General features: G+C 38.5%; 3 protein-coding genes across 3 annotated transcripts; all 3 read left to right on the forward strand.

Annotated features, from left to right (window-relative positions):
- Positions 1 to 1,854: 1,854 nt before the first annotated feature.
- On the forward strand, positions 1,855 to 8,422 carry LOC107480744 (apoptosis inhibitor 5-like protein API5). The gene is made up of 16 exons (XM_021139046.2): positions 1,855 to 2,133; positions 2,289 to 2,450; positions 2,700 to 2,799; positions 2,889 to 2,954; positions 3,927 to 4,024; positions 4,139 to 4,213; positions 4,324 to 4,470; positions 4,596 to 4,661; positions 4,755 to 4,820; positions 4,899 to 5,009; positions 5,507 to 5,596; positions 5,682 to 5,788; positions 6,581 to 6,695; positions 6,776 to 6,841; positions 6,940 to 7,040; positions 7,707 to 8,422. The coding sequence occupies exons 1-16, from the start codon at positions 2,047 to 2,049 to the stop codon at positions 7,924 to 7,926; spliced, it is 1,677 nt and encodes a 558-aa protein (XP_020994705.1). The 5' UTR covers positions 1,855 to 2,046; the 3' UTR covers positions 7,927 to 8,422.
- A 306-nt stretch (positions 8,423 to 8,728) lies between these two features.
- On the forward strand, positions 8,729 to 10,799 carry LOC110279476 (protein FAR1-RELATED SEQUENCE 5-like). Its single transcript, XM_052259577.1, has 2 exons — positions 8,729 to 9,474; positions 9,615 to 10,799. Exons 1-2 carry the CDS (start codon positions 9,464 to 9,466, stop codon positions 10,789 to 10,791), a joined length of 1,188 nt encoding a protein of 395 aa, XP_052115537.1. The 5' UTR covers positions 8,729 to 9,463; the 3' UTR covers positions 10,792 to 10,799.
- A 16-nt stretch (positions 10,800 to 10,815) lies between these two features.
- On the forward strand, positions 10,816 to 12,018 carry LOC107480691 (protein FAR1-RELATED SEQUENCE 5). Its single transcript, XM_016100854.3, has one exon. The coding sequence runs from the start codon at positions 10,816 to 10,818 to the stop codon at positions 12,016 to 12,018; it is 1,203 nt and encodes a 400-aa protein (XP_015956340.1).
- Positions 12,019 to 21,281: the final 9,263 nt, after the last annotated feature.

The raw sequence follows: 21,281 nt of genomic DNA on the forward strand, positions 1-21,281 counted from the left end.
TAAATTAAAATGATAGGATAATATAAAAAAATTATTTAAATTGATGTCTATTTTAATAATTTTTATCTAGAAGTGATTTTGAATAGTATAATCTAAATAATATTTATTTTACTATAATTAATTTTAATATAAAAATTGTCAAATATAAATCACTTTAATACAAACTTACTTTTCATAACAATTAAGTTTGTAAAATTAATTTTATATAAATTTTAATTTACAAATTAAAATCCAAACACACGTAAAAATTAATAAGAATCCACTATCGTTTACATCCAAGTGAATAGATAGTTGGTTTTCGCTAATAAAAAAAGATAAAAGACAAAACGGTGCAGTATTAATTTAGCATTTATCTAAAGAAAACTGAACTCGCCCCATCTAAAGACGAGGTCGACCCTTCATCCCCTCCATCACAAATTAAAAAGAACACGAAAATATTATTTTATTAAAATCTAAAAAAATGGCTACATATGCAAAAATTTACGGCTGTTAGTTTTACATACTTGTCCCAAAACACACGACACGCATGTTAAGAAAAAATATTTTAATAATAATAGAAATTTATATAAAGAAACAGAACTTATCTCGTGAAAATAAACATAAACTAACACAATCTATAAAGTTACATCCTTATTAACAGCAAAATAAAAAAATATTACTTTGATATTATAAATAAGAGAAATTCTTTAAAAGATACCAATGAGATAATTATTGACAAAGTTGTCATCTAAAGTAAGTATTATTATAGTCGTAACCCGTAAATTCTATGTAAATTTAACTAGGATTTCGTTACCATTTAAGTCTTTATGGCATAATAATAAAATGTGTTTAGCTTCATGCTTGAAACATTAAATGTATATTTAATTTTTTTGAAAGTTTCATTTTTTAGTTTGATAATTTTTTCTTTTGAATGTAAACGTAATTTTGCTCTCCAGCTCAAATTTAGCTAAAGCTAAAAATTATAATTTTTATGTTTATATTTTTATATTAGATTGAAATTTATTTTCTATATAGTTAATTTTATTATTTTTTTATAATATTTTTTTCTACTACTCTCTCATGGATATTATTATTCTTTATAGAATTATTATTATTTTTTTTGTTTATATAAATTTTTTACCTGTTATTTTTTTTGTATGAAATAATAATAGTAAAATTATAGCATATTAAAAAAATACTAAAAATACTAAAAATATCTATATAAAAATATCATAAAAAATTTTTAGATTTATTTTTATCACTATCAAGATAAATATTTAATTTTATTATTTTTAGTACTCTCTTCTATAATTGTAATTTTCGTGTATTATGTTTTAGTGTAATTTTTTTATAATATAAATTATGATCTCTTTAAAAAAGACAAATTAAATAAAAAATTAATCATAAGTAATAAAAAATAATTAAAATCATAGATTTCAAAATAATATTAAGAATAAGATTATTGGAGTACTAGAATAAGAATATCATGTAAATACTAAATTAACATTTTGATGTTAATACTTAAAATTAAAAAAAATATAATATATATATCTCTAAAATTTATATTTTTTATCAAAATCAAATTTATAAAATTAATTTTATACTAATTGCTGTTTGTAAATTGTAATTCAAACACACGCATAGTAATTAATAAGAATGACCTGTGTTTACATCCAAGTGAATAAATAATTGAATTTCCCTAGTGAAGAAGATAAAAGACGAAACGGTGCAGTATTGGTTTAGCGTTTACCTGAAGGAAACTGAACTCACCCCATCGAAAGACGAGGTCGACCCTCCATCACTGAATCCCAATTCCCAACTCAACCCTCGCGCGCGTGAGACGAGAGCTGAGCTGTTTCTTCAGGTCAGTACTAGTTTACTGCTACAGTTAGTCAGTTAACATTCACACTTTCTTTCTTCCTCAACGTAGAGTGAGAACAACTCAGATTACCACACTCAAATCAAACATAAACCTAAAACCCATCCCCTTTTGGTTCTTCTTCGTCGCAAGCTAATTTATCCCTTCGATTTCAATTCCAATTTCAGTGGCAGAACCTTCCAATCCCAATGACTGACCCTTCCGAAGAGGCTGCTTACATCGAGAAGCTCTACGAGTATGGCGAGAAGCTCAACGCTGCCACCGATAAGTCTCAGGTCACCTCTCTCTTTCAGCTACTACTAACGAAACATATATTATTGAAGTTCTTTATGTGTTTTTACTTTTTCCTTTTCAGTTTGGAGTACTAGGGTTTTCGATTGTGTAATGGTTGTGTCTTGAATCGTGTTTATTTGTTTGTTTGGATTGGCAGCATGTGAATGATTACCAGGGAATCATAGATGCGGCGAAGACGAGCGTAAAGGCGAAGCAGCTCGCCGCGCAGCTTATTCCTAGGTTCTACAAGTTCTTCCCTGACCTCTCTGGTCCCGCCCTTGACGCCCATCTTGATCTGGTTGAGGCTGAAGAACTTGGGGTCAGTAGCTATACTGCTTTTAATTCTGCATATCTATTGTTTCTTTTTATTTTATTCGTCTTTACATGACAGGGAGCAATGTTAGTCATTTGATCTATGTTGTGGATCCTACCTAGTAGGACAAGGCTTTGTTGTTCTTGTTGTGTTTATTTATTATTCTTTTTCCAGTGAAGGAATGCAGTGTTATTATTCTTTCCTGAGGTTTGTTTTCCCTCTTTTGTGTTATGAATTTATGATCCTGCTGTACAGGTACGGGTGCAAGCAATTAGAGGACTGCCTCTTTTCTGCAAGGATACGCCTGAAAACATTGGGAAGATGGTTGATATTCTAGTGCAAATTCTTGGGTCTGGTATGTTGCAGTCTTTGTTTGAAGATTTTGCATTCTTAAGACGTTGGTCTCAATTGAGATTCTGATTTTTACCCCCTTGTTGCTTTTAGAGGAATTCGTGGAGCGTGATGCTGTACATAAGGCTCTTATGTCTCTGCTGCGACAGGATGTGAAAGGTATTCTGATTTGCCCTTATGCTAGGAAAAAGTCTCTCTGGCAGAGCAGATTATGGTAGTTGAATGATTTAAATTTTATTAAGCACCTTCAGTTAATCTAGATTAAAACAGTGTGTCCACATTACTCTAAAGCAAAAATAACTTGCTTCTAATTCTAGGTGTTGCATAGTGTGATGATTGCTGAGTTGCATGTACACTAACGTGACATGGGAATAGAAATATAGCAAAATGCCAATCCAAAGCCCTATAGTTGGTAGCTGGTAGTAAAGTGCTTAAACTTGAATTCAAGAACTTCTTCTGATATATTAATCTTCATTATCATGTAAACTAATTCTCAAGCTGATCTTACATTTGATTTACTCTATGTGCAACTTTTTCCTTTCACGGGTAGTAAAACTAGCCAATCTTATCTATAAACAACGGAGCCATCAGGCATGATCCATGTCAAGCCTTGTCATCTATGTATAATGGAAAAAGAAAATGGCAATCTAACAATACTCTTGTCTAACACCTAACTGATGGACATGGTATGTGCTTTTGGGAAATATGTTACTCTGAAAGTATTGGTTTGTCAATTGGCTGGAGTCGTCACAATAGTGGGATGAATAGTGAGTCCTATTTAGAAAATCCCCCCTAGTTTTTCTTCCCTGCACCCAATTAAGATCACCTGTATCATGTTATAGTATGGATTGATGAAGAGATAAAACTTGAAACATTTGCTCAGATAGCAAGGATGGGATTAATTGCCTGTTCAATAATTTTGTAAATAAAGCTGCAGGGAATAGTGTTGGTGGACTTACGATTTTTTCGTTGAAAGCTACAGTTAAAGAGAAAACCTGTATTGTTATATAATGCATATTTGAATGCTTAATTAATAATATTGAAATAATCATACAATATTATTTATAGATTCCAAACATTATAATTAGTGGTGCATTTTGGTTGTCTCTTATAGCATGATTGTCAATGCAGCTTCTTTGACGGCTTTGTTTAAGCACATTGGGAGTGTTGAAGAGCCAAGTACAGATGAAGTTATTCGTGAAAAGGTTATCAACTTTGTTCGAGATAAGGTGAGTAGAGAAAGTTTGACTATAATGTCCATATTATTATTATTATTATTATTATTATTATTATTGCATCATTAAAATATAAGCATATGCTGAGTTTCAGATATCTTTGTTTAGGTTTTCCCTATTAAAGCTGAACTGTTGAAGCCCCAAGAAGAAATGGAAAGACACATAACTGATCTCATAAAAAAGGTATTCCTAATCAGCCTATCTTGTTACTTTTATCAATTGAGTTTAGTTCTCTGCTATTGTTGTTGTGTCTTTGGATGTTGATGAATTTTTTTGGTTTCATTTCATCGCAGAGTGTAGAAGATGTAACTGGTATAGAATTTAGAATGTTTATAGATTTCCTCAAGAGCTTGAACCTATTTGGAGAGAAGGCTCCGCCTGAGAGGATGAAAGAGCTGATTGGAATCATTGAAGGGCACACACAAACTTGGTCATTTTGGGTATCAAAAGAGTCTGTTTTATATTTATACAAGATTGTATGATTTTAGGCGTAATATTAGTTGCATGTTTAATATTGTTATTTGTTGGTCTCATGCTGTGGTTTCTTAAAACTGGCAATTTGTAGGTTTCCGATGCAGATCATATTGACAGGTTGATATCATGCCTTCATATGGCACTTCCATTTGTTGTGGTAAGGAGTGTTTACACCCCTTTATTGTTTTCATACTGTTTTTCGTTTAGTCTTTTTTCTTATTTATTTATTTATTTGATATTTTCCTTGCAGAGGGGTGCATCTAGTAACAAATTTCTCAACTATATAAACAAGTACATAATACCTGTTTTTGACCAGGTAATACTTTAGATAATTAAGTTGGGAAGAATAGTCATGTCTATCAATTTATTCTTAAAATGATTCTATCCCTCTCAGCTTCCTGGGGAACGGAAAGTAGATTTGCTCAGAAGTCTTGCAGAATTTTCACCTTACACAACACCGCAAGATTCACGCCAAATGCTTCCTTCTATTGTTCAGTTGCTGAAGGTATATGTTATTTAAAAATGGCATGTTTGACATATTTCAATGCGTTAATTCTTGGATAGGGCACTGCTTCTTGCTATGAAAACTTTTAACGTTTTTTGTCTACTAAGTCTAGTTTATTCTGTTATATGAAAGGTCAAATCTCTGTTCCTTCAAATTTTCTACTTCGTTATTTTTATGAAAGAATTAATGTTTGATTACTAAAAGATTGGATTATATCAGTTTATTCCTTCAAAGTTTATTTCATCGTTGATCACTTAAATATCCTATATTTATTCATGAGTCCTGACAAAGACAAAAGTAAGGTCACTTTTTGAAGACTATATTCATTTTGAGTCAAATTTATTAATGATGTGATTAATTATTGTGCATAATCATTCACAGCCTCAATTAATACAAAAAAAAAATCTCAGGACTACGGACAATATATCAATTTGCTCTATATGGGTGTAATTTCTTCTCTCTTTTTATGTTTCATTAAGCTGGCTTGCTCTTAACAGAAATATATGACTTGGAAGAAGTCTGGGGAGGAGATGAACTTTACATATGTTGAGTGCTTGTTGTACACGTTTCATCACCTCGCTCACAAGGTATTACCTCTATCTTTAAGAAAATATCATAATGTTGTGTTGGCACCCTATATGCAAGGCATGGCTGAATTTGATTATTCTGTAGGTTCCCAATGCTACAAACAGTTTATGCGGTTATAAGATTGTTACTGGTCAGCCATCTGATAGGCTCGGAGAGGACTTTTCAGAGCAATACAATGATTTTACCGAGAGGTATTATGATTATCCATCTTTTAATAAAAATAAAACAGAGTTCACCAGATTTTTTGTTTCATTTTCTTAAGATCATTTAACATATCCTCATATTTGTTAGTAGATTTTTCTTGTTATGTGATCTTCAGTAGAACCAAGGCCATACATATTCAATCTATACATTGCCTCAATCTCTTTCAAGAATTCATTCTCGACTCTTATGTCACCATATCCTGTTTCTATTCTTTCAAATTTTAAGACATTTTAACTTTTTCATAACCTTAAAAGGCTTCCCTGCCTGGAACATCTTTGTGAAAATTCATGATTTCTACTTATCTCAATTGGCATCGTGTTAGTGCTGTCCTTGTTTACCAACTCTCCCATCATCTGGATTTTGGTGCCCAACTGTTTTTAAATTCTCCTTTTCCTTATAGATTGTACCTCTCATCTTTACTATCTATTATGGGGATTATTGTGCCATTTGAACCTATTGTTATTAGTTGGGTGTCAATTCAGCCCAAAGTTAATACGTAATACCCTTTTATGAAATGGATATTATAACCTGATCATTGTATGAAGCCTGCACTTAGCAGGGGTGGGTTATTAACATTTTAATATTAATAGGCTTTTTCAGAGTTCAATAAGAAGTAAACTTTGTTATTTGTGAGTTCTCAGTGACTGTTCAGTCCTGTTCTTGAGAGTGGTCTACTAGTAACTTTTTTCCATTGTTTTACCATTTTTGACCCGTTTTGTACAAACTTTGATGATTTTTGTTTTCTGATCACCTTTTTTTTTTGTTATTTTCTCACCCAGGTTGAATAATGTTGAGGAGTTCACCCGGGCCACGATTAAGAAATTAACACAAGGAATGGCTGAAAACAGCAAATCTATGGCTGATGCTAAAACTGATGAAGAAAAGGAAAAAATTGTGAGTTTTTGTGGTTTTGAAGTAATGTATTGCCTTTCTCTGATTATGTTGTGTGCTAACATTTTTACACGATGTTGCAGAAAACTAAGAAACAGAATGCTACAACTGGGTTGCGGACCTGCAACAACATTTTGACCATGACAAAGGTAAGAGGGCTGCAGTGCCAGCTTCTTTTGCAGATGTGCTGTCACATACGTTATTCTATTTTCTTATATATATTTACTAATTTGATTTATATGATCAGCCATTGCATGCTAAAGTGCCGACTTTCATTGGAGATAAGCGAGTCAACCTTTCTTGGAAGGAGGCAACAAAACCTGCGTCATCTACCACACCAGCAACTGGGTATAGTTCCTTCTCTTCTTTTAAATATCATTTTACTCTTTTTCCCTAGTGACAGTAGCTTTTTCATCACAATCCTTTGCTCTACAGAGCATGGGGGTGTTCAAAGCCCAGCTTGGCCTGGACCCCAAGCATATTTTGCTGGGTTTGGTTTTGTTATCTTTACCCGATGTCCTTTTTGTGCTGGGTTTGGGTCATGCATTGGTTAGACTTGGACTCGGCCTTGGCCTGAGCCCATGTTTTATAAATAAAATACATACTTTCAAGTGGAATTAGTAATGAAATGTTATGTTTTTATATTTCAATTAATATCTTTTACATTATATTGTGTTATTCTTGCCTTAAAATAATTTATTTTCGTACAAATATTATATAATATTTATTAAATTTAATCTTTACAGATAAGGTTTTTAGGGTTTAAAATATTATATAATTTATTGAGTTGACCTGGTTTAACCATATTGTTTCGGGTTAATTTAGGGTGGTTGTTGGTTTTTAAAATAGAACCGGAAACATATTACAATCGGCTCCGGGTCTAACTAAAACCCAGCCTGACCCAGGCCATGTTCACCCCCTAGCTTGGAATATCAAAGATCTCATGGCTTTGGCCTTTGTGCAATATAAATATTTGAAATTGATTAACTTATTTATTTATTTATTTTACTTCAGATCCAAACGATCTTCTGGTTCTACTAATGGATCCAACAATATTCCATCAAAGAAGGGTCGAGGAGGTGGTGGCGGTTTGCCAAATCAGCTTGTCAATAGAGCGCTGGAAGGATTATCTGGTGGTGGAAGGGGTGGTCCAAGGGGCAGAGGCAGGGGCTGGGGTGGTCGAGAAAGAGGAAGAGGAAGAGGAAGAGGAGGAGGAAGAGGAGGGTATCGGTAACTTTCTTGTGGTGACATAGATCACATTGGATTTCAGGTGACTACGAATAGGGCCTGTTAAATGTACTAAAATTCTTTGTCAGAGGAAGTTTTGATTATAGTGGAGGATCAGAGTTTACATTAGTTGTACTTTGTCGGAAGCTTGTTTATGTAACGTGCCGACTTGTTGATCATTTTTCCAAATCCATTTGATGCAAGCAGCAGGTGAGAACCACTTGAAGAAACTTCTTATGCCCCTTGGTATGTATTGCATGTAATTTAATGACAATTTATTTCAAAACCACGACTGTCTAGTAGAATCAGTTTCAACCTATGTCAAATTATAATTGGTAAGGTTCTTTAGCACAATGATCGGAATGCATTCTCTCCTACCGATTATAAGCAATTTCCAAGTTCATACCCTTGACCTAATTTGTTAGGTAGGATAAAATTTAGGTAATGTTCCTTAGATATTTGTAATATTTTTCTCAATTAAATGTGCGGATGTCGTGCTTTCAGTGGTGAGAAATTTTTCCTTATATATCTTACTGTGGCTTATTTTTTAATGAAGCAAGATGGATCAATCATTTAAACATTTTGGTTGTCTTTTATTTAGAATAGATAGTAAGAGGAGACGAGTCAAATACGAGATTTTAGACTCAAACGTAGATATCTTTTAACCTGGATGTTTTCATAAGATGGTTTATGTTGGCTTTGTACTTAAATTTATTTTAGTCCATACTTGAAATAGATGCTTATTAGTATACTTGAATGTTGGTCTTAATCGGATAACATGTTAAAAGAATATTTGGATTAAATTTTAATGTATAAAAATGAATATTGTTTTTCCTTTCAGACTGAAGGGGTGTTATAAGATCTAACACTCAACACAGAATAATAATCAAAGTCCTGGTGGGGAGTTGACGCCAAAATGAGAAATATTGCGTGTTTACTTATTGACAGATATCTCTATATTTTAGATGGGCACGGATTCGGTACGCGCTCTCTGTTAGCGCATCGAAACGCCAAAATCGTGTTTGGCGCACCGGTCAGCCAGGTAGTGCAAGAATATATATACTTGTTTTTGTTGGGTGTTTTCTACAATTTCGTATAAAATAGAGGGGTCAATTTTCAATTTTTAAAATAAATACATTTAAGTTAATTCTACAATTAGTTGGATACTCGAGTTTAGTTAACAGTTATTACTACGGCTAACTCTTCTTCTAGCCCAGGTTTTCTTCCTTCTCTTCTCCTCCGTCGCAATCGCATCGTCCCTTCCTATCTCCACCATCGAGAATGACTCAGCTAACTTCTTCTTCTCCCCCCCACTCACCGACGGTGGCTTTGGCGGCGTGTTGTTCCAGCAACTCATCCGACGAGATTCAAAGATTTTGAACCACGAAACGCTATTTTTTTTTGGGATTGAGAAATTGTTCAGTGTTAACGATTCTGTTTAGGCGGATCCAAGCACACAATCAGCCTCACCACCTCTGACGACGACGGTACCTGATCTGCATTGTCGGTTGTCTTCGGCAGTAGATGGCTTCGCCGTCTCCATAATGGAAAGAAGGTACCTGTTGTATTATCAACCTTCACTTGATTTACAAATATCCCCCTTTTTCTTCGTCATAGGTCTACAATTGTCTTTGAAGTACATCCCCCAATTTTGCGTGTTTCGCTAAATTACCGCATTGTTGTTGTTTGGCACAGGGTTGCCGGGGATGAAGATACCACTGGGGGTGAAGCAGACCATGGAGTTGGATTGGTTGAGGGTGAATGCTTTGCAGGGATGGAGTTGAACGAGTACGATTTACAGGAAGATGAAACAGAACACGACCATCCGGTTGAGGGCGAACGCTCTGCAGGGATGCAGTCAGACGAGCACGACTTTCAGGAAGATGATACAGAACACGATCATCATGCAGAGGCCGATGTCGACAATGGGGATGCGGTTGAATTGGAAGATAGTTTGGACGGCGCCAGAGGAATGTCTGACAATTATGCGGAAGAAGAGTTTTACGCTGTTGATTCTGTGGAGTCGATAGGTTGGATTGATTTTTTGAACTTGAGCGAGGAGGATGTTCTCCGGTTTAATTTCGCAGATGTTGACATTGCATTTGAGTTTTACCAGCAATATGCAAAGCATCATGGCTTCGGCGCGAGACGTTCCAGAAGCGAAAAACGCGGCGAAGTAAGGATACGACAGGAGTTCGTGTGCCACCGACAAGGGTACCGATCCCCGAAGTTCTACTCGATGCCTAACCGGCAAAAGAGGCCGAGGGCCGAGACATGGTATGGATGCCCTGCAAGGATGCTACTCCGCATGGACGATGAATCAGGACGTTGGCACGTTGCGTACTTTTCAGATGCGCATAACCACCACGTTCTTGAGTTACGATTTTCTTCCATGCTCCCGGGCCATCAGAGGATGAGCGAAGCAGACATCGAGCAGATGAACGACATGCGCAAAGGAGGCATTGGCGTCTCTCGAATCCACGGTTTTATAGCGAGCCTGGCCGGCGGGTATCATAATGTCCCGTACACAACAAGGGACATGCACAATGTAAATACGAAGCAACGAAGGGAGGGTGGCCTAGATGCGGAATCGTGCCTAAGGTATCTCCGAGAGTGCAAGGCAAATGATCCAGCACTGTACTACAAGGAAGTTGTTGACGGTGAAAGCGTGTTGCAACACTTGTTTTGGTGTGACGGCACCAGCCAAATTGATTACCAGGTGTTTGGAGACGTGGTTGCATTTGATGCAACGTACAAGAAAAACGTTTACCTTTCACCTCTTGTGGTATTCTCCGGTGTGAATCACCACAACCAAACGGTTGTCTTTGCCACTGCACTGGTGGCAGACGAGAAAGAAGAGACCTATGTCTAGCTGCTTCAGCAGTTGCAAACTTCAATGAAAGGGAAGACTCCTGTGTCCATAATAACCGACGGTGACAGGCAAATGAAGTCTGCGATCGAGCAAGTTTTTCCAGAGGCTCATCATCGACTCTGCGCTTGGCATCTACTCCGAAACGTCACGAGCAACATCCGAAAGCCCAAATTCACCAGGATGTTTAGGGATTGCATGCTTGGCGACTACGAGGTCCGAACATTTCAGAGAAAGTGGTTTGAGATGGTTGAGAAATTTGGCGTCGCCGATAAAAGATGGGTACATGACATGTACAAGAGAAGGCACAGTTGGGCCACATCACACATACGGGAAAAGTTCTTTGCCAGATTTCGAACAACATCAAGGTGCGAGGGCTTGCACGCTGTGATATCACGGTATGTTAAGTCTCGATACAGTTACACTGAGTTTTTACGTCATTTCCATCGATGCTTGATGTTCGTGCATGCAAAAGAGGTGGAGGCTGATTTCGAGTGTGCAAAGGGTGACCCTGTTATGACCACCAACCTGAAACAACTGGAGCGGAGTGCAGCCGACAACTACACTCGTGCGATATTCTATTTGTTTGTTTCCATTCTTGACAGGGCCTGTGCAATGAGGGTGGTTGACTCTGAAGACAACGGTTCCTATTTTATCCACACCGTCTCTCGATACGGCACTCCGGGGAAGGATTGGCGTGTTGTTGCAACGTCTGATACGAGGGAGGTCCGAGGCACGTGCATGAGAATAGAATGTTTCGGGGTCCCCTGCGAACATATAATTGTAGTGCTTGTTCTTAACAATGTTCATGAGATCCCGAGGTCTCTGATATTACCGAGATGGACTAAGGATGCAAAACTTGTGGCGGTGCAGTCGATGGGCGTGATTTGGGATTCTGTACAACTGACACAACACTGGTGTCTGATGGATTGGTACCAGAAAGTGTGCAAGATTGCATGTCACAACACCCAAAAGTTCCAGTTTGCAAGAGACATTGCCGTGCTGATGCTGAAGCACTTCGAGAACGAAGATGCAGGGGACACCAGTTTTCCACTCGAGGGGCCACCTACTGAGGTTGGCAGACCCCGGCGCGGAATCCACCCAGGCACAATACAAAGGGTAACGATGCTCATGGTGGAAAGAAAACCCAGCGATGTCGTTTGTGCCGGGAGGTGGGACACAACAGGACGACGTGTCCGGACCGCCACACAATGGAATCATCCAGCGTAGTTGTAGATGACATGGATTCGATGGACTCTGACATGGTGGGTTGGTCGCTTTATAGATGATATAGTTAAGTTTTCTGCTCTGTTAAATGGATCTAATCATTTGTTTTTTACATTGGTGTCAGCTCTATGATAACCTATCCGGCGATCTGTATGCGACCGCGGAGATTCCTTCGTTCCAATTCTACTATAGTGACACGCAGGATGGGTTTGCTAACAGCGACTTTGCTGGGACCAACACGTCCGGGCCAGTCATGTCTCTCGCCGATTGAGCAAAGGGGGCCTACAGTCGTCACCACCGTGTGTTGCAACGGTAGGTTGGTCGAACCCTTTCACGTTCTCCGGTAGGCTATAGCCGCACACCAAATATTGTCTGCATTTCATCTGGGTACAGAACCGTCTATAGGTCATCAACGTTAAAACAAGTTTTTGCTATGTTGGCTTTCCTTGGTATGTGGATGTGCTATAGATATCACTGATTTTAATAGGGATTCAAGAAGTGTAGGTGTGAAGTGGTGTCATGCGAATAGCTGCAAATCCACTGTCAAACCTGATGTATTATTAATTGGTCGTTGTCCACCCTTTTGTTGAACCGGACATGGTAGTTAGGGGCATGTTTACAGCGATTCTATGTTTAGTGGATATTTTGTATGTATGGTAAGTGGATATTTTGTATGTAATTGGTTGTAACGTTTAGTGGATATTCAGATGCACGTCTCCTAAAAAAACTCGTTGGAAAATGCATGTGGTTCAATCGCGGTTTTGAAATTCTTTGTAAGGGATCATGGCTTCTGGATGTAATTTAAAACACATGCTTAAAACACCGGAAGTGATGAATAAAATGCACTAAATGAAGCACAGCAACAACTTTAAATCAATAAACAACCACTACTAATTAGCATTTTTAGGGTATTAACAAATCAGTGTGAAGTTTCAAAATTCAAAATTCAAAGCTACAAAATGTAGGTGAAGTGAATCAGATTACATTCAAGCTTCACAGCTTAAAATTACATTCAAACTTCACAGGCACTAATTGACATACATTTCTAATATTGGGAGATCAGTCCATTTGCAATGCTACGTGCACATTAACAACAGAAACGATTATCGTGTTTATCATCTAAAGCATAAGTTAATGACGGTAAGGTAGAATTGTATGCCTGGAAATAACATATAGATTAAAGATATAGATGTATGGACATGCAGCTTATACCACCGTACTTGACAAACTGAGGCAAGAAAACACCATGGACCGAGTTACTTGGATGGGGTTGGGGGGCGGTGGCTGGGGGTTTAGGATACAGGAGTTCTCAATATATATGTAGCCGGTAGTTTTGCGGCGCCAGCCGTTCGAAGACACACACATGGCCGTGTCTTAGTTGGCATGCAGTTGCTAAGGCAGACCAGCCCATTCCAAAACATCCATTCGTCCTCCCGACATAGTGCGTATACTGAACGGTCCACGTGCCCCTCTCGTTGGTAATCAAAATTGGGCTATCCTCGCATACTCCCGGCAGAGGGGGGACATTCAGCTGGAAGCGAAGACATATTTTTTAGGGTGAGAGCAATAAAATAGTTGACTAGAACAATAGGATAGGAAATAGTTGCCTTTAAAAACAATTATCGGCACACTTACGAGAAAATGGGTTGCCAGGCGGTGCACGATTGGACTGACAAAGAACGGATTGTTCGATCTGAACCCATCGGCTATGTGCCTTGTCCTGTGGGCCGTCAGATAGGTTATACAAGTGCAGTCTGTCCCCGGCCCGGCATGGGCCAAGTAGTTGATTTCCATTGTATGACCGTTGAAGAACATGACATACATTGTGTTTTAAACTTCGTGATAGCAGAATAGCACAAGCCACTGATCCCTTAGGCAATAGTGTTCCCGGACAGCGTCCCATCCTCCATAAAGCACGACCCTCCCATTAGGTTCCATATTCCAGCCCACGCGATGACGATGTCCTGTAGGCGTGGTTAGGGTCAGGGGTCATGGTAGGGACCGGCCATAATCCCACGAGAACCGCAGCGAGAGCATCTGTAGTGGACGGTGGAAAAAAAGGGTTACAATGTGTCACACATAGATGGATTGATGATTGCAGGTGGTAAAGGAATTGAAATTGGCATCTATACCAGTGTATCAGGGTCGTTCACCGGGATTATCGCGAAGAACTGGACTGTATAGTTGCCATGTGCGGGTATTGCTGGAAGACTTCCGTTTCGCAAGTTTCTGGTACAACGTAAAACAGCATAAAACAAACGACTTAGCCGAGTGCATACAGAAAACCCGCCAGAATAATCTTGTTACCTTCCATAGTTGATCTCGCAGAATCTTGTGTCGTGGATGGCCACATAGAAAAACTTTGGTTGGTGATATGATAGTAGCATTGAGGCACCAATTCGAAGATGGTAGTGTTCGTAAAAGGCTCGTCAGCCTCCGGTGAAGACGATTCGATGCGGATGCTCCTCCTTGACAACCCATGAGATGCTCCACGACTGACCATTTGTGGTGATTACCTCGATGGGGTTGCTCATGTTATCCCGTACAACGTTGGAGAAGGCCGCCGGCATTCTCTGCACGAGTAAGAAATCGATAATGATGTGGGCTTGCATGCGGGCCTTGGGGTTATGGGAGTAGAACAGAAAAACTGAAATCTTACAATTTGATTCTCCATGTTGGGGATTATGAATCTAAAGAAGTGGAAATCAGCGAGCGACGACATTGTGATACCTCGCTTGTGATTTCTTTGATGGTTTCGGTTCTTTACTGCCGGAAGCTTTTGAGTCTCCAACAATGGCTTCCCTTCTTCGAAAAGTATGCGATTTTTTTTTGTTGACTAACAAACGTACGCGCGTTAAACAGGCGAAACAACTCCCGCCTTTTTAAGGTTTTTTTTAATAAATAACCCTTAAACCTGATTAGACTGGGCATTAATGGGGCATTAATGTAGGTGGAGTTACCAAGGGTAATTACCGGATTTCAAAAAAATGCGATAACCACCGAATGAGCCCAAGATTTAAATTTAGCCTTAATCTAATGTTATCATTCGTTCCATTGCGTGGGTCAGTGAATAATCACTTCGTATTATGAGCCTTGACTTGGCGATGGATGGATGGATTGATGTATGCGATTGAAGCAGTTAAGTTGTTCATAATTATACTCTTTTTTTTAATTTTTTTTGTATATTTACCATTTCTAATTTTTTTCCTTGAAAAAAAAACTCTTTTTTTATTGTTTGGTCATGCTGGAAAATAACATTTTCTTTTGAATTGGTGTTGGTCCAGAGAAACCGACTCGACTTAAAACCCAGAACCCGAACTAGTCTAGCAACCCAACCCCTAAAACCCGACCCTAATCGAAGCTCCTCTCCTCTTCATCGAAGGCAAAACTCCTCGCTCTGCCCATGTCAACTACACATCTGACAGAAGCTCTGAAAACTTGATGCATGGTGGCGATGACACCGCCGATCATCCTCAACGAAGATGCATGCTGGAAAATAACATTAAATAACATAAAGGGCCCAACATAAAGATACAATAAAAGTAACAAGAAATATGGCCCATGATATAATCAGTCCACGAAGACTGTCCGTCCATTGAGGAGGCCCAACAATGTCACATAACATAACCGGTATCAATGCATCCAACAACCAAAAAATTTGCAGTGCATGACTAAACAAAAAAAACCGTTGTATTCGGCCCCTTCACACGTATTTTAGACACGGTTTCCCGACTTGGCCGCTTCCGCCGACTTAGCAAGCAATGCACCACTTTCCTCGTTGCATCTTCCCGTTAGCAGTGCAATTGCCATTTTTATCCTGATCTTCTCTTTGTCCAGCTGCAATGGTCAATGCGGCGTTTATTAGAGACACACAGGGCAATTACATTTTACCTGTATGCATGTGTTAACTTACAATTGGTAACACCGCGTACGTGAACCTCCGTCCCATTGCCATCCACTGCATGACCCAAATGCCAGAGTCTGTACTGCTGCTGTTTTTTGGCACTCCCAGTGGGGCCATGATGTCCAAACTGGCAAACTCGGGAGCGCTCTTAGAGCGTAACTTTTTATACCCGTCAGTTGCAATAATTCCATCCAGTGCAGTCAGCTGGCACAGATTCGCCAACATAAAAAAGATTAGCGTATTCGGATAGGACGATGAATTTAATTATGTGTGTCGCTTACAATGCATTGCATGACACGTCTCCTTCTTGACTTTGATTCTTTAGTTGCATTCATGTCAAATTAGAAGATCTGCTTCTCTGACAGGTCAACCACAGCCAAGAACCAGTGCTTGTCACAGTCTTCTTCCAGTACTGGCATATAGACCTGCGATCGATAGAAAAAGCCGAAAACCATAAGAGAGTCATAATTCAGTCCGACCATGATCAGAACTTGCGTACAAGAATCTTATCGGTCGGTAGCTTACAATGTGCAGGTCTTCCATCGGGTGCATGTGGTCTTCCCCGTATCGCTGCGCCAAAATTTTAGGGTGGACGCCGTCCATTACATCGGCCTGGTTACTTAGGGAGTATTCAGAGGTTGAAACAAGTCACCGTGCATGTCAATGGTACATGGTTCATGTTAAAACAGAGAACGTTAAATCATAGTTATGCATTAAAATAAACTACGGAATTATGATTTGGCCGTACCGCAAAATTCGGATGCAAGCACCACACCGATCGAGGGTGATCTCCATCGGTTTCTCCCTCCGATGCAACCATGATCGTGATCATCTCCATTATTTGCAAGTCATTTTCGAAAAAAAATCAGACTTTGCATGGAAATAATAAACCTGGGTCAGCAGAAATAAATCCATTAATTCGAAGAGGGTACGATGGATTGCTACGTGCCTCCGGGGTTGGTTGCCATCCGTCTAACAGGCATCCCATGTCAGAACGAGTTGCATGTTGCGACCCAATGCGTACAACGATCTCCCTGCGGTCAACAAATGGAAGATGTTACACCCGCTAGGGTAATTTAACAGCCTTCCGGCAGTAATGACGCCGCACGGCAGATTCAGTCATTGATGTTCAGATAGAATACTCACGTTGGGTCGGAATCATGGTCGTAGACATACTTACAGATGTCTATCTCGTGCTGAGAGATGGGCCATGCGTTGGTGGTGTTTGTTCCCTTCTTGGTCAAGTTTGACGGGGGTCGTCGTGGAATCTGCTTATAGGTGTTGGCTGTCCGTCCGTGGCTGCTTTTCGGCTTCGATGAGCTCTCGTCGGATGATGTCATCGTGTTAAAGGGAAAACTGTCTTTTTTGTTTTGCGTTGGCTGTAGTCCATTCGCCCTGTCGGGTTGTCTGCATTGTTGCTCCGTTGGGGCGATATAGTCCCTCGGTTACCCCCGTATGCCTTTTCCTTAAATCGATTGAATAAGTTTGTAGCCATGCCACCCTTTGGCACATTTTCGACGGCGTGCGTGTTTGAGCTGCACATCTTTGGGTACATGGCCCGTTTCGGATCGTCGTCGTCATCGTAAACAGACATTTTGACGTCTCCGCCGCTGCTTATTGTCGACGACTGATGTAGTCTCTTCCTCATCGTTCTTGGAAGCATCAACTATCTACGGTTGGGAATGGAGGCACGTGACATCGGGTTGTGCTTGTGTTCCCTGTCGGCGACCGGTAGTTTCTGTTTCTCAATTCAATTTTCATCGGACGTTGCATTGACTTTATCCGCAGGTCCCTTCAGCGCCTGGGTGACAAGCTCTTTGAGACCGCCCGCCAACAACCGAATCGTCACCATTTCCGCTTCGACCCTGTCCATTCGGCGTTGCGTGCTCTTCCATGGAAAATCGTAACAGATCTGTCAGATGGTTGGATTTACCGATTCAGTTAGAGCGAAAATTGAGACAGGTGTTACCAACCTTTGTGTTCTCGAGCACCTCTCTCATTTTTTCCAGCAACGCGTCGTTTGAAGTGTTGTCGTTTGGGCCCGGTGTTATATGGTCCTCCTAGCATTGGGCACTTGTTAGTACGTTGTGGTATACAACTAATTCAAAAGAATCGGGAGCAGCATAAGCATAACTACAAAAATAAATAAATAAAAAACAAAAACGGCCAATGCACCACAACCGTACCTGGGCCGTGTCGTCGTTGACGTTGTTGGATGCAACGGGCGTACCATGATCTGCCATTGTTGATTGCAGTATCGGTCGTCGGCGTCCGATGGGTTGGTCCGTGATGCGTGAGCATCTTATCTATCTTTTCCTAGTGAATTTGCATCTAAATTGTTGAGTTTAATTTAGAATTAATTATATTTTAGCCACTATGGATGCTATTTTGAATTTTGTGCAATATTATTTATTTTAGGTAGCATTCAGAGGGATTTGATGAAGTTTCTACAGAGAAAAAGAAGAAACCAAAGAGATGACCAGCGAAGACTGACGCGGACGCATGGCTCACGCGACCGCGTGGAATGGAGAAATTGCAATGACGTGATCGCGTGCCTGACGCGAACGCGTGGACTGGAATATGCACAAATGACGCGAACGCGTCACATACGCGATCTGCAATAATACAGAAAATGCTGGGGTAATTTCTGGGCTGTTTTGACCCACTTTTCAGCCCAGAAAACACATATTAGAAGCTACAGAATAGACAAAGCAAGTGGTCCCCACCCATCAACTGAAAATTTGTTAATTAATTCGAATTTAAATTCAAATATTATCTTTTAGGAAAAGATATTATTTTTATTTTTAGATAATTAGATTTTAAATTAATTAGGATTAGTTATAAAAATGGGAGACTTCTCTTCTATTTGGTACATTACATTGGAGGGATTCCATTAGGGAATTCTATACAAATTTACATTCTACATTTCATGAGCAACTAAACCTCCACTGTTAAGGTTAGGAGCTCTATCTATTTGTATGGATTGATTTTATTACTTTTTCTATTTCAATTTATGTTTTGGATTTATATTTAAGAATTGTTTTCGTTCTTTATCTTATGAATTTGGGTGGAACGGAAGTATGACCCTCTTTCTATTTGAGTTCTTGTATAACTTGGAAAAGCTCTATACTTGAACAACAGCTTGAAAACATATTCTCCTGAATTCTAATTATCTGGATTTAACGGGATACGTGACATATAATTCTTTTATTATTTGGGTAATTAGAGTTTTTGTGGCATGCAAACTGGAACTTGATCATGTACCCTTTAATTGAAATTAATTGACCAAGGAATTGGATGTTAATGAATTTTAGAGGAGACTAGGAAGGTCTAAGGAATTAGGGTCTACTCACATATATTTTGCCATAAATTAAATCCTACATAATTAAAATAGTTAGTAAGAAAAGTTAATCCAGAAAAATAGATAACTCTGAAGCCTTAACTGTTTATCCATATTTTATTCCCAATTTATTTAATTGTCTATACTTTTGATATTTTGAATTCGAACTTAAACCTTTTGAACATCTCAAAACCAATTTCTACTTGCCTAACTAAGCCAATCAATCAATCATTGTTGCTTGATCCATCAATTCTCGTGGGATCGACCCTTACTCACGTAAGGTATTACTTGGTACGACCCGGTGCACTTGGCGGTTAAGTGTGGTTTATAAATTCCGCACCAAGTTTTTGGCACCGTTGATGGAAATTGACTGTAATTAACAACTATTAATTGTTTGATTATTTAAATTAGGCGTTTGAATTTTAATTTTATTTAAATATTATTTTATTATTTTTCAATTTTTTTTAAATTTTTCGTTGTTTTCCTTTTTTTTTTCGTTAGCAACCCTCCCTTGTTTCGTTTTTCTTTATTTTTTTATTATTTTTTCTTTCAATTTTTTTTCCTTTTTTTTACGTTAATTTTTTTCTTTTTTTTTCCTTTACGTTATTTTCCTTTTCGTTCGTCCCCCTCCCTCCTGTTTCGTTTTAAATTTTTTTTCTTTTATTATTTGGTTTTCGTAAAAATAAAGTAAAATAAAATTAAAAAAATAAAATAGTTTAATATTAATATTTTTTTTCTGAAATTAAGTTTGGTGTCATCATAGTAAGTTTTCTTAAAAAAATTAATTTTTTTTAAATACTAGTATTTTTCTTTGTTTAATTTTTTAATTTTTAGTTGATCTCTTTTTATTTATTTTTAAATTCTTCTTTTATTTTTATTTCTTTTCCAAAAAAAAATTTCTGTTCTTTCTTCTTTACTTTTTTGGTTACCACATGGTGCGTTTAATCCTTTTTGGTGTTTTGTGTTAAGGAAAAATAATGGAAAGAGATCACATGGGTTACTACTTACATCCAAGTAGTGATTCATACTATGGTGGATGAAGGAACTATTAAAATTTTGGTTGGCAAAGCCAAAACCAAAGAAACTTCAGTGCTCCATGTTCCAACTACCAAGAATCATCATCTTTCTACCCATGTCAAGAGCTACCATCAGATATTGAGACTTCTCAGAAGAAGAGGGTTTATGGAAGTAGAAACTCTTAATGCTATTCTTGCCTAGAACAAGCTTATGACTCAGCAATTAAGTCTACTTACTCAACAGATGAGTGGCATGCAAGTCCTAACGATCAACACCCAACACCCAAATTTTGAGTGGGGAGAGCAACCTCAGAGGCCACAAAATTTTAATCATAGTTCTCAGGGTGTTTTTCAACAGAATAATTCTAATAACCACCAGTTTCAGTCTTCTCAGTCCCAATAGAACAATGATTTAGAAGCAATCTTGGCAAGTTTTATGCAGGAAACCAGAGCCTCCATTAGAAACTTGGAAGTGCAAATGAGCCAAATAAGCAAGCAATTAGAAGAAGAGGAAGATGCACAACCTCCAATGTCCTTGGTAAGTAATGAAGAAGAGATTGCATTAGAAGAAAGCTACCAAGAAGAAGAGGTTCAAATTGAGGAAGCTTTCAAAGAGGTAGAAGAATTCAAAGAAGAACACAAGGGAGTGGAGCTTGCAAGACCTCTCCCAAAACCACCAGCATCCAATACAACATTCAAGTGGGTAAATTTTCTACCCTTAACATTGACTTTCTCACTTGAATATGGGCTACTGGAAACGGATGGTCAACTTAGAGGTCTTTGTGGCATTAAGTGTAAGAGGAAGATGGTTAGTGGCTAGAAATGTCAAGCAAGGTTCAGTATGGTTGCATGCTCCAAATTAAAGTGCAAGGATTGGTGTAGAGCTCACTTGACTGGGTCTAGAAAGTTGTTTGGATGTCTCTGTGAGAATTCAGATTGCTTGCCACCCGGTGGGAACAATGGTGATCCACAAGAAGACGGGTGTAAAAGCAAGGTTTGGGACCCT

This window comes from Arachis duranensis, chromosome 3 (assembly GCF_000817695.3).
Source record: "Arachis duranensis cultivar V14167 chromosome 3, aradu.V14167.gnm2.J7QH, whole genome shotgun sequence".
In the NCBI taxonomy this organism is placed as follows: Eukaryota; Viridiplantae; Streptophyta; class Magnoliopsida; order Fabales; family Fabaceae; genus Arachis; species Arachis duranensis.